At 45.2% G+C, this 13966-nt stretch overlaps 1 protein-coding gene across 1 annotated transcript in view; it reads right to left on the bottom strand.

The window, feature by feature from the left end:
- LOC126456486 (uncharacterized) overlaps positions 1–13966 on the bottom strand; it is a 319255-nt gene that overhangs the window by 113438 nt on the left and 191851 nt on the right. Inside the window, exon 7 of the mRNA XM_050092237.1 lies at positions 9945–10297. Coding sequence (XP_049948194.1) covers positions 9945–10297 — 353 coding nt within the window. The remainder of the gene's footprint in view (positions 1–9944; positions 10298–13966) is intronic.

Raw genomic sequence — 13966 nt, 5'->3', positions numbered from 1 at the left:
ATTCATGTTTCATCATTTAAAAAATAAAGTGATCCAAGAAAATTCTTTCATTCTACAGTTTAGCTATGTGCTAAAGTTGGTGATAACGTGGGGGAGGGTGGGGGGCACCAGGCAATGGAGGACGGGAGTATTAGCTAATGTCTAATTGCATTCAGTGGTAATGGTCTAGGAAAGGCTGTAAACCACTGTACGAGAGGGAGACACAGGGGGTAAGAATTGTACGGAAAGACGAAGATTGAAATACGAAGAACTGGTAACTGGAGACATTGCGTACTACTCTGAGATGAAGTGCCTACCACAGAAGACTGATCACCTAACTAAAAACAGAATAAGACGTGATCTATTTGTCAAATTACGGACAGCAGTTGACGGAGAACTCCTGCAAGGCATTACCAAACTTTTTCAACACGTCTTGATTACTAGTTACTTCCTGTACAGTGTAAAATATCAAGAAATGACCGATGGTACGGCTATGAGCTCTCCGTTATCACCGGCTATCGCTAACTTGTTAGTGGAAGATTTGGAAGTACGGCCCGTACATTCTACTACTTTCCACCCAACTCATTTTTATAGGTATGTGGGCTACAGCTTTTTTACGTGGTATTGGTACTGGGACGAGATGAACTACACACACACACGCATCAGATTTACTTTGGACGTAGAAACATAAAGCAAGGTGCCGTTTTAGGACGTGCGTGCGGATCGCATACTGGATGCACGACGCACGATTCGGTCATTCTGTGTCAGAAAGCAGTCTCACGCAGATCTTTATTTAAATAAGAGTAGTTTGTACTATCTAGCTTCAAAGCATTCTGTACCGGGCACTTTATTACACAGAGAGCAGACAGTTTCAGACCGTCATCACTTGGGATGTGAACTCAAACACTTAAAGAATGTGTACACGAAAAACGAATACAAACTATATCAGATTAGAACTGTATTTGCTGGTAAACAAAGCCACACGTCCACCCAACCATCGGAAGAAGACATATCCACAGCATTCGTCCCGTTCTGTGGAGCAATCTCGAGCCAAATGGGGAAGCTCGTATTACATAAATATGGTATTAGACCAGTTTTCCGACTGCGCGGAAAATTGAGGATACGATGCGTCCAATGAAAGTCAACCTGGATTTGCGTGTATCTCCTGTGTACAATGTGCCATGTGAATGTGACGAGGATTACTTTTCTTTTTTTTTAATCTTCTGACTGGTTTGAAGCGGCCCGCCACGAATTCCTCTCCTGTGCCAACCTCTTCATCTCAGAGTAGCACTTGCAACCTACGACCTCAATTATTTCCTGATGTATTCCAATCTCAGTCTACCTCTACAGTTTTTGCCGTCTACAGCTCCCTGTAGTCCTATGGAAGTCATTCTCTGATGTCTTAAAGATGTCTTATCATCGTGTCCCATCATCTTGTCAGTGTTTCCCGTATATTTTTTTCCTCTCCGATACTGCGCAGACCTCCTCATTCCTTACCTTATCAGTCCACCAAATCTTCAACATTCGTCTGTTGCACCACAACTAAAAGGCTTCGATTCTCTTCTCTTTCGGTTTTCCCACAGTCCATGTTTCACTACCACACAATGCTGTGCTCCAGGGGTACAATCACAGAAATTTCGTCCTCAAATGTCTACGTCTGATACTAGAAGACATCTGTTGGCCAGGAATGCCCTTCTTGTCAGTGATAGTCTGCCTTTGAAGTTCTTCTTGCTCCATCCGTCAATGGTTATGTTGGTGCCTAGATAGTAGAATTCCTTAACCTCATCTACTTCGTGGCTATCGACCCTGATGTTAACTTTCCCGCTGTTCTCATTTCTGCTGCTTCTAATTACTTTCGTCTTTCTTCGATTTAGTTTCAGCTCATATTCTGTACCGATTAGACTGTTCATTCCATTCAACAGATCATTTAATTCTTCATCTCTTTCACTCAGGACAGCAATGTCGCCGGCCGTAGTGGCCGTGCGGTTCTAGGCGCTGCAGTCTGGAACCGCGAGACCGCTACGGTCGCAGGTTCGAATCCTGCCTCGGTCACGGGTGTTAGGTTTAACTAGTTCTAAGTTCTAGGTGACTAATGACCTCAGAAGTTGAGTCCCATAGTGCTCAGAGCCATTTGAACAGCAATGTCATCAGCGAATCGTATCACTGAAATCTTTTCACCTCGAATTTTAATTCCACTCCTGAACCTTCCTCCTTCGATGTACAGATTGAACAGTAGTGGTTAAAGACTGCATCCCTGCCTTACACATTTTTAATCCGAGAACTTCATTCTCGGGCGTCCACTCTTATTGTTCCCTCTTGGCACTTGTACATTTTGTTTATTACCCGCCTCTCTATATAGCTTACCCCTATTTTTCTCAGAATTTCGACCATCTTGCACCATTTGACACTGTCGAACGCTTTTTCCAGATCGACAAATCCAATCAAAGTGTCTTGATTTTTCTTCAGTCTTGCTTCCCTGAACATTTTTGTACTTCATTCTTTCTTCAATTAATTGAAGTATTATTCCGTTACCTATGGTTTCTGTACAGTTGCCTTCTTTGTGCTTGTGTTTTCCTTTCCAACTTCCGTGATTGCCTTCTTCAGAGATGTCCATTCACCTTCAACTCTACTGCCTACCGAGCTGTTCGTTAGTACTTCCGTATCCCACTCCTTTGCGTATTGATTCTTCCCGACTGATCGCTCACTTCAGCCTACTCTTCATCAGTAGTACATTGTGATCTGAGTCTATATCTGCTCGTGGGTACATAGGACTTTCAATTCGCACCGTGCAAGTGCACTGCGCTGAACATAAAGGAACATGAGGTATAGAAATATTGAGATATCAACCATGGTGGAACACAGGCTTAGGGTATAAGATCAACTCTGAGGAAATGAAGGTCCTCTGCCATGCATCAACCTAATGTTATCCATACATATTATAAATAGTGGATCCATTATGTAGTTCCACATCTTCTCCTAAACCTCTGGATCGGTTTCAGTCAAGCTTGGTACACTTACCACTTACCGTCTGGAAGGAACGTCTGCGGGGGCAAAAGAAGCGTAGTTCACGACGCCCAGATAGTCAGACTATATCCATATAATATTTGAGAATGAGACTATTTAATTACTTGCTATCAACTTTAAACATAATTTCAAACCTTTACGAGACATTTTATCGCTGACATCCTTCACAAAAAGAAAGGAAAAAAAATTATCGCTTACTACATTTTCATTGTTCATGTAATAAAACTACGACATCAGGCATGACCTTCTAATTTGTTACTTCTTTACTACTACATTTATTTGCAACACATTTCGCGAACAGTATTTACATATACCAGCGAATTTACTTGCAAAAATATATCATTTTCCATCACATAGAATAGGAGATATGAGAACATAAACACTGAAATGAGTGAAAAATGTCGCATCATGCACGACGTTTTAATATATCACATGTTTATTACTAACTCCATTCGCAGCACATTTCGCAGACAGTATCGACACATACCACTGTGTGCACCTGCAAAAATATACACTCCTGGAAATTGAAATAAGAACACCGTGAATTCATTGTCCCAGGAAGGGGAAACTTTATTGACACATTCCTGGGGTCAGATACATCACATGATCACACTGACAGAACCACAGGCACATAGTCACAGGCAACAGAGCATGCACAATGTCGGCACTAGTACAGTGTATATCCACCTTTCGCAGCAATGCAGGCTGCTATTCTCCCATGGAGACGACCGTAGAGATGCTGGATGTAGTCCTGTGGAACGGCTTGCCATGCCATTTCCACCTGGCGCCTCAGTTGGACCAGCGTTCGTGCTGGACGTGCAGACCGCGTGAGACGACGCTTCATCCAGTCCCAAACATGCTCAATGGGGGACAGATCCAGAGATCTTGCTGGCCAGGGTAGTTGACTTACACCTTCTAGAGCACGTTGGGTGGCACGGGATACATGCGGACGTGCATTGTCCTGTTGGAACAGCAAGTTCCCTTGTCGGTCTAGGAATGGTAGAACGATGGGTTCGATGACGGTTTGGTTGTACCGTGCACTATTCAGTGTCCCCTCGACGATCACCAGTGGTGTACGGCCAGTGTAGGAGATCGCTCCCCACACCATGATGCCGGGTGTTGGCCCTGTGTGCCTCGGTCGTATGCAGTCCTGATTGTGGCGCTCACCTGCACGGCGCCAAACACGCATACGACCATCATTGGCACCAAGGCAGAAGCGACTCTCATCGCTGAAGACGACACGTCTCCATTCGTCCCTTCATTCACGCCTGTCGCGACCCCACTGGAGGCGGGCTGCACGATGTTGGGGCGTGAGCGGAAGACGACCTAACGGTGTGCGGGACCGTAGCCCAGCTTCATGGAGACGGTTGCGAATGGTCCTCGCCGATACCCCAGGAGCAACAGTGTCCCTAATTTGCTGGGAAGTGGCGGTGCGGTCCCCTACGGCACTGCGTAGGATCCTACAGTCTTGGCGTGCATCCGTGAGTCGCTGCGGTCCGGTCCCAGGTCGACGGGCACGTGCACCTTCCGCCGACCACTGGCGACAACATCGATGTACTGTGGAGACCTCATGCCCCACGTGTTGAGCAATTCGGCGGTACGTCCACCCGGCCTCCCGCATGCCCACTATACGCCCTCGCTCAAAGTCGGTCAACTGCACATACGGTTCACGTCCACGCTGTCGCGGCATGCTACCAGTGTTAAAGACTGCGATGGAGCTCCGTATGCCACGGCAAACTGGCTGACACTGACGGCGGCGGTGCACAAATGCTGCGCAGCTAGCACCATTCGACGGTCAACACCGCGGTTCCTGGTGTGTCCGCTGTGCCGTGCGTGTGATCATTGCTTGTACAGCCCTCTCGCAGTGTCCGGAGCAAGTATGGTGGGTCTGACACACCGGTGTCAATGTGTTCTTTTTTCCATTTCCAGGAGTGTATAATTGTGCGACACCTTATCAGGAGTGTGATGTCATAAACATTGAGATGGGTGAAAACTAAAGTACAGGGAGAAATTCGCTAGAGAGACAGGTGACGTATGTGCACAAATATGTGTGAAATATGTTAAATGCGTAAGCAGGCAAAACCACTGGTAAAAAGTTTCTCCTAAACCACTGTATCGATTGCAACCAAACTTTGTACACATACTACTTTCTATCGGGGAAGAAATTATGCAAGGGATGAACCAGCAACCTCGTAATGGGGTCAGGGTATAACGTAGAGTGAAGGGGGGTGGGGGGAGAGATGGACAGACAGAGAAGGGGAAGAAGGAGTTGGATACAGGTACTGCATTAAAGACACGTAACGTGAATCCACAGGACATGTGGCCTGTAATTGAAGAAGTGTCATGATGATCTCTCCATTGGCAAAAGATTCCGGAATAGTTCCCCATTCGGATCTCCGGGAGGGGACTGCCAAGGGGGAAGTTACCATGAGAAAAAGATTGAATAATCAACGAAAGGATAACGTACTACGAGTCGGGGCGTGGAATGTCAGAAGCTTGAACGTGATAGGGAAACTAGAAAATCTGAAAAGCGAAATGCAAAGGCTCAATCTAGATATAGTAGGGGTCAGTGAAGTGAAGTGGAAGGAAGACAAGGATTTCTGGTCAGATGAGTATCGGGTAATATCAACAGCAGCAGAAAATGGTATAGCAGGTGTAGGATTCGTTATGAATAGGAAGGTAGGGCAGAGGGTGTGTTACTGTGAACAGTTCAGTGACCGGGTTGTTCTAATCAGAATCGACAGCAGACCAACACCGACAAAGATAGTTCAGGTATACATGCCGACGTCGCAAGCTGAAGATGAACAGATAGAGAAAGTGTATGAGGATATTGAAAGGGTAATGCAGTATGTAAAGGGGGACGAAAATCTAATAGTCATGGGCGACTGGAATGCAGTTGTAGGGGAAGGAGTAGAAGAAAAGGTTACAGGAGAATATGGGCTTTGGACAAGGAATGAAAGTGGAGAAAGACCAATTGAGTTCTGTAACTAGTTTCAGCTAGTAATAGCGAATACCCTGTTCAAGAATCACAAGAGGAGAAGGTATACTTGGAAAAGGACGGGAGATAAGGGAAGATTTCAATTAGATTACATCATGGTCAGACAGAGATTCCGAAATCAGATACTGGATTGTAAGGCGTACCCAGGAGCATATATAGACTCAGATCACAATATAGTAGTGATGAAGAGTAGGCTGAAGTTCAAGACATTAGTCAGGAAGAATCAATACGCAAAGAAGTGGGATACGGAAGTACTAAGGAAGGACGAGATACGTTTGAACTTCTCTAACGCTACACATACAGCAATAAGGAATAGCGCAGAGACAGTACCGTTGAAGAGGAATGGACATCTCTAAAAAGGGCCATCACAGAAGTTGGGAAGGAAAACGTAGGTACAAAGAAGGTAGCTGCGAAGAAACCATGGGTAACAGAAGAAATACTTCAGTTGATTGATGAAAGGAGGAAGTACAAACATGTTCCGGGAAAATCACGAATACAGAAATACAAGTCGCTGAGGAATGAAATAAATAGGAAGTGCAGGGAAGCTAAGACGAAATGGCTGCAGGAAAAATGTGAAGACATCGAAAAAGATATGATTATCGGAAGGACAGACTCAGCATACAGGAAAGTCAAAACAACCTTTGGTGACATTAAAAGCAACGGTGGTAACATTAAGAGTGCAACGGGAATTCCACTGTTAAATGCAGAGGAGAGAGCAGATAGGTGGAAAGAATACATTGAAAGCCTCTATGAGGGTGAAGATTTGTCTGATGTGATAGAAGAAGAAACTGGAGTCGATTTAGAAGAGATAGGGGATCCAGTATTAGAATCGGAATTTAAAAGAGCTTTGCAGGACTTACGGTCAAATAAGGCAGAAGGGATAGGTAACATTCCATCAGAATTTCTAAAATCATTGGGGCAAGTGACAACAAAACGACTATTCACGTTGGTGTGTAGAATATATGAGTCTGGCGACATACTATCTGACTTTCGGAAAAGCATCATCCACACAATTCCGAAGACGGCAAGAGCTGACAAGTGCGAGAATTATCGCACAATCAGCTTAACAGCTCATGCATCGAAGCTGCTTACAAGAATAATATACAGAAGAATGGAAAAGAAAATTGAGAATGCGCTAGGTGACGATCAGTTTGGCTTTAGGAAAAGTAAAGGAACGAGAGAGGCAATTCTGACGTTACGGCTAATAATGGAAGCAAGGCTAAAGAAAAATCAGGACACTTTCATAGGATTTGTCGACCTGGAAAAAGCGTTCGACAATATAAAATGGTGCAAGTTGTTCGAGATTCTGAAAAAAATAGGGGTAAGCTACAGGGAGAGACGAGTCATATACAATATGTACAACAACCAAGAGGGAATAATAAGAGTGGACGATCAAGAACGAAGTGCTCGTATTAACAAGGGTGTAAGACAAGGCTGTAGCCTTTCGCCCCTACTCTTTAATCGGTACATCGAGGAAGCAATGATGGAAATAAAGTAAAGGTTCAGGAGTGGAATTAAAATACAAGGTGAAAGGATATCAATGATATGATTCGCTGATGACATTGCTATCCTGAGTGAAAGCGAAGAAGAATTAAACGATCTGCTGAACGGAATGAACAGTCTAATGAGTACACAGTATGGTTTGAGAGTAAATCGGAGAAAGACGAAGGTAATGAGAAGTAGTAGAAATGAGAACAGCGAGAAACTTAACATCAGGATTGATGGTCACGAAGTCAGTGAAGTTAAGGAATTCTGCTACCTAGGCAGTAAAATAACCAATGACGGACAGAGCTAGGAGGACATCAAAAGCAGACTCGCTATGGCAAAAAAGGCTTTTCTGGCCAAGAGAAGTCTACTAATATCAAATACCGGCCTTAATTTGAGGAAGAAATTTCTGAGGATGTACGTCTGGAGTACAGCATTGTATGGTAGTGAAACATGGACTGTGGGAAAACCGGAACAGAAGAGAATCGAAGCATTTGAGATGTGGTGCTATAGACGAATGTTGAAAATTAGGTGGACTGATAAGGTAAGGAATGAGGAGGTTCTACGCAGAATCGGAGAGGAAAGGAATATGTGGAAGACACTGATAAGGAGAAGGGACAGGATGATAGGACATCTGCTAAAACACGAGGGAATGACTTCTATGGTACTAGATGGAGCTGTGGAGGGCAAAAACTGTAGAGGAAGACAGAGATTGGAATACGTCAAGCAAATAATGGAGGACGTAGGCTGTAAGTGCTTTTCTGAGATGAAGAGGTTATCACAGGAAAGGAATTCGTGGCGGGCCGCATCAAACCAGTCAGTAGACTGATGACAAAGAAAACGTGAGGAGGAAGAGATGAGCAGAGTGAGAGGACAGAAGGGTGTGGAATAACAGAATAGTGGATTAAATACATGCCTAGACAATGCAAGGTACTAAGCTAGTCCTGTAATAAAAGAAATGGCACAGAAATTCGAATGTGTAGTAGCAACTTCAACAGAGGTGGAGGTTATCTGAGTGGTGCCTGGAGATGAGCACTTGAGGCGAAACGCCTTCAAAGAAATGCAGCCAAAAATCGTCACTCTTAACGGGGACAGCTGGTTCGTGTATCCGCTCCCCGTCCACCTCGCAGTCGTGGCCCTCCGGGGGAAAGAGACACATACTACTGCATTACCAATCTGCTGCTTTTGTGCATGTAAATTCCACCCTCCAGATAACTTCACCGCCAAAAGAAGTTAAAATTCCGAGCGATGTCATCTGACCAATCACAAGCCTGAACGCTACTGTAAAAGAAGCAGTTTTCGCGCCTAGCCTCTCATCTCTTAAGGCAGAAGAAGATGTCGATGTTGGGATGCTCGAGTCTGAACTCCAATCTGACCGAGACGATTTTACACAAGAATGATGTTTAGAATGTGTGGTGTGCGTACTTTAAGACCTTCAGTACACACACCATCAGATTATTTGACTTGTCGCTCTAACGAAGTAGGCGAGTGTCAGCAATATATCTTGCGGTCTTATCGTGGCGTGTTTATCTTCTGCCGTTAGGTCAGACGATAGAAATGCCACTTGCACGCTTAGAGTAACAGATTGACGGTGACCAACTTTAAACAGAACTTGATTAATTTTCACACACATTTATTAAAATAATACAATCATAAAAATTACTTAACTTGGTTCTAGATGCTATTTACAATTGACAATCTGAAGTTCCTTTGGTATGGGTACGTTAATCTTATTGTCACATATATCTCTGATACTTGACAAAAGAGTCTATACATTTATCTTCATGGCTATGTACAGGAATATGGTAATCTTATTAGGCTCAGACTGAAACTTGACTATAGACCGGTAAAGACAAATGTAGAACTCGTACAGACTGGCTCTGAGCACTATGGGACTTAACATCCATGATCATCAGTCCCCTAGAACTTAGAACTACTTAAACCTAACTAACCTAAGGACATCACACAACACCCAGCCATCACGAGGCAGAGAAAATCCCTGACCTCGCCGGGAATTGAACCCGGGAACCAGGGCGTGGGAAGCGAGAACGCTACCGCACGACCACAAGATGCGGGCACACAGACTGGTACAGACTAATGCAGACTGGTACAGACTGGTGCAGACAAATGAACACTGACTAATCGGAGGTCTGTACACTCGTTATAATACCTCGCACGTTCACGTATCACTGCGCGAGTGTGATCTGCGAGGAGAAAAGGTTCTACGTTAGCAGCAATCTCATTGGCTGCGTTACATATTAATACGCGGATCGGCGGAAGCAGAATTTGGTCCGTCTCTACGGCAGCGCCAATCTCGTAGTGCGGAGACGGACGAGCGCTGCGCCTCTAGTGGGAAAGTTGTGTACGCGCTGACTACGTGGAACTATGTACACAACGGAATGAGAGCAAGTTAAGTGCAGCGGTAGCATAGAAGCGAGCGAGGCGAGCCCCCTCCTACCTCGGCTGGCACGATCTCGATCTGCTTGGCGACGTTGAAGAGTACGGCCCTGACGCCGGCGGCGACGGACACCGAGGCGCGGCTGTCGGTGAGCCGGAGGGTCTGGTTGGGCGGCAGCTTCACCTGCCACGCGTACAGCTCGAGCGCGACCAGCGCCCTCACGACCCGGTCGGCGGGCAGGCGGTCGGCGCACGCCAGCACCGTCTCCAGGCTCGACATCACCTCCCCCGGGGTGGTGCGGGCCAGGTCCGGACGCTCCGGGTTAAGGATGGCCAGCGCTCCTGACAACACGGACAGCTTCTGCGGCTCCGGCTTGCCGTTGTCCTTCTCCTCCGCAGATGTCACTTCACATTCTGTGCACAGAGAGACAGCCTGCCATCGTGTAGCCCGTAATTGCAGCCATTTATGCACACTTTCAGAACCCTGATCCAACCCTCCTAGACTTCCACTTCCCAAACTTTAATAACCTACTCCAGATCCTGCACTACTGGCCATTAAAATTGCTGCACCAAGAAGAAATGGAGATGATAAACGGGTATTCATTGGACAATTATATTATACTAGAAGTGGCATGTGATTACATTTTCACGCAATTTGGGTGCACAGATCCTGAGAAATCAGTACCCGGAAAACCACCTCTGGCCGTAATAACGGCCTTGATACGCCTGGGCATTCAGTCAAACAGAGCTTTGATGGCGTGTACAGGTACAGCTGCCCATGCAGCTTCAACACGATACCACAGTTCATCAAGAGTAGTGACCGGCGTATTGTGACGAGCCAGTTGCTCGGCCACCATTGACCAGACGTTTTCAATTGGTGAGAGATCTGGAGAATGTACTGCCCAGGGCAGCGGTCGAACATTTTCTGTATCCAGAAAGGCCCGTACAGGACCTGTAACATCCGGCCGTGCATTATCCTGCTGAAATGTAGGGTTTCACAGGGATCGAATGAAGCGTAGAGCCACGGGTCGTAATTCATCTGAAATGTATCGTCCACTGTTCAAAGTGCCGTCAATGCGAACAAGAGGTGACAGAGACGTGTAACCAATGGCATCCCATACCATCACGCCAGGTGATACGCCAGTAATGCGATGACGAATACACGCTTCCAATGTGCGATCACCGCGATGCCGCCAAACACGGATGCGACCATCATGATGCTGTAAACTGAACATGGATTCATCCGAAATAACGACGTTTTGCCATTTGTGCACCCAAGTACGTCGTCGAGTACACCATCTCAGGTGCTCATGTCGTGATGCAGTGTCAAGGGTGACTGCAGCCATGGTCTCCGAGCTGATAGTCCATGCTGCTGCAAACGCCGTCGAACTGTTCGTGCAGATGGTTGTTGTCTTGACAACGTCCCCATCTGTTGACTCAGGGATCGAGACGTGGCTCCAAAATCCATTACAGCCATGTGGATAAGATGCCTGTCATCTCGACTGCTAGTAATACGAGGCCGTTGGGATCCAGCACGGCGTTCAGTATTAAACTCCTGAACCCACAGATTCCATATTCTGCTAACAATCATTGGATCTCGACCAACGCGAGCAGCAATGTCGCGATACGATAAACCGCAATCGCGATAGGCTACAATCCGACCTTTGTCAAAGTCAGAAACGTGATGGTACGCATTTCTCCTCCTTACACGAGGCATCACAAAACGTTTCACCAGGCAACGCCGGTGAACTGCTGTTTGTGTATGAGAAATCGGTTGGAAACTTTCCTCATGTCAGCACGATGTATGTGTCGCCACCGGCGCCAACCTTGTGTAAATGCCCTGAAAAGCTAATCATTTGCATATCACAGCATCTTCTTCCTGTCGGTTAAATTTCGCGTCTGTAGCACGCCATCTTCGTGGTGTAGCAGTTTTAATGGCCAGTAGTGTACATTACTAAAAAGTTAACCTGGTGCTAAGTTCACAATCCCAGCAGCAATTTACGTGTCTAACGACATCCGAGGGCAACAATAATTTGCTTCTCAGTACTTCATACAGTTATTGATCCATGATGGAATATTCTCGGGTTATAAGCCGACTCTAGGCGTCGTTCTGCACCAACATTTCAACAAGTATCCTACTCGTAATCTACATGTGACGAGTAGTAAACTTGTCGAAACGTTGCTGCAGAACGAGGCCTTGGCACAATTTATAACCCGAGAAAACTTCATCATCGAGATTCACGGAGAAAGTCTGCATTCTCTATTACTGACCGAATTTATAATTTTAAAATGCTGCCGTAATCTACTCATTAAAGCTACGATCCCAAGTTAAAGGTTTAACACTGTAAAGCAAGTATTACAGTTAGTATTTGTATTGAGGCAGCATAAATCACGGCACGCAAATTATCCAGATTATATCCATTCAGTATTTGAGAATGAGCGCACTTAGCGGCTTCCAACAAATTTTTACACATAACTTCAAACCTTAAGGAAACATTTTCTCGCTGACACTCTTCGCAAAGTAAGGAAAGGAAGAAAACTATATCACTTAATACATTTTCACTGTTTATGCAACAAAATGTGTTCACTAGGCACGACGTTTTATTACTTCCTTACTATAAGGTATGCGGAACTGAAAAGGAGACCTTTCTGTAGTGGCATAGTACGTAATCCTAGTGGGAGAATGTGTCTACTGAGAGATGGCTTGGTGGTATTCCCAGCTGCGCAAGAGAAGTTAGCGGCTTTTCAGAAGTTTACTCATTTCTGGAGAGTATTAGTTAAAAACAGTCTTGGTTTCAATTTTTAGTTTTTTATTTTTCATCTACGCGTTCCACCTTATTTAGGCATCTACAGGTTAATCTTAATTTGGTATTTCTTAGGACGATCCTTTAGACAGTGTAGTCAAAGGGCATCGTCGAATACATCAGGCCAACATTGCCTTCGTTAAACTCAGTAAAAACTTCCTAGATTGACGTGAGTGAGATGTGAACGGGAACGCGTTATGCAGGTCTTGGAGTCACTCACGCCCATCTAGGAAGTTTTTACTGAGTTTAACGAAGGCGATGTTGGCCTCATTTATTCGACGATGCCCTCTGGCTACACTGTCCAAAGGCTCGTTCTAAGAAATACCAAATTAAGGTCAACCAGAAGATGCCCAAATAAGGTGAAACGCGTAGTTGAAAAATAAAAAAAAATAAAAATTGCAACCAAGACTGTTTTTAACTAATACTGTTAAGCAATGGTTTGCTGCATGCCACAGATGGATTGGAAGAATTTCATTTCTGGAGAGTTCTTTCTGCAGTTCGTTGCATCGTGCATTCCTGCCGATCAGCACAAAGAGCAGTTACCCAGTTTCTTCACACAGAAGGAGGTCGTGCTTCCCTAATCCATCGCAGAATGAAAGAGGTGTACGGAGAACAGTGTCCCACACAGTGTCAGATATTCCAGTGCTGTCAGTCTTATGAGGAACGACATTATTACATGACTGTTTTAACCAAGCAGTCCTATAATTTGCGTAAAACCCGTGAGATTCAGTCAAATTAAATTTAGAATAAATTAATCCCCACCACCTCACATTCAAGAAAGAGAGTAGGAAGGTTTGTAGAAACTGTAAGGGAGTCACACTGGTACCACACTGCATCAAGGCTTATGAAAAGATCCTCAAGAGCGGAATCCAAGAAAGGGTCGAGAGCAAATTGAGACAGGATTCAGACTGGGAGGTCAACTGTTAATGATGCTTGCACTGATGCATTTTTGGTAAATGTAGCAGCTTGTGAAACTAGAGCCGGTAAATGGAATTCATTATTATTGTACTGTAGACTCAGGTGTTCCGGCCGGAGTGGCCGAACGGTTCTAGGCGCTACAGTCTGGAACCGCGCGACCGCTACGGTCGCAGGTTCGAATCCTGCCTCGGGCACGGATGTGTGTGTTGTCCTTAGGTTAGTTATGTTTAAGTAGTTCTCAGTTCTAGGGGACTGACGACCTCAGAAGTTAAGTCCCATAGTGCTCAGAGCCATTTGAACCATTTGACTCAGGTGTTTCGGTCTCTCTGATATCAAGTTATGTGCACCGTTACTAGTCCAT

This window comes from Schistocerca serialis, chromosome 2, assembly GCF_023864345.2.
Source record: "Schistocerca serialis cubense isolate TAMUIC-IGC-003099 chromosome 2, iqSchSeri2.2, whole genome shotgun sequence".
NCBI classification, from domain to species: Eukaryota; Metazoa; Arthropoda; class Insecta; order Orthoptera; family Acrididae; genus Schistocerca; species Schistocerca serialis.
The sequence above is the reverse complement of the archived record's forward strand: the minus strand, read 5'-3'. Positions and strand labels throughout refer to the sequence as shown.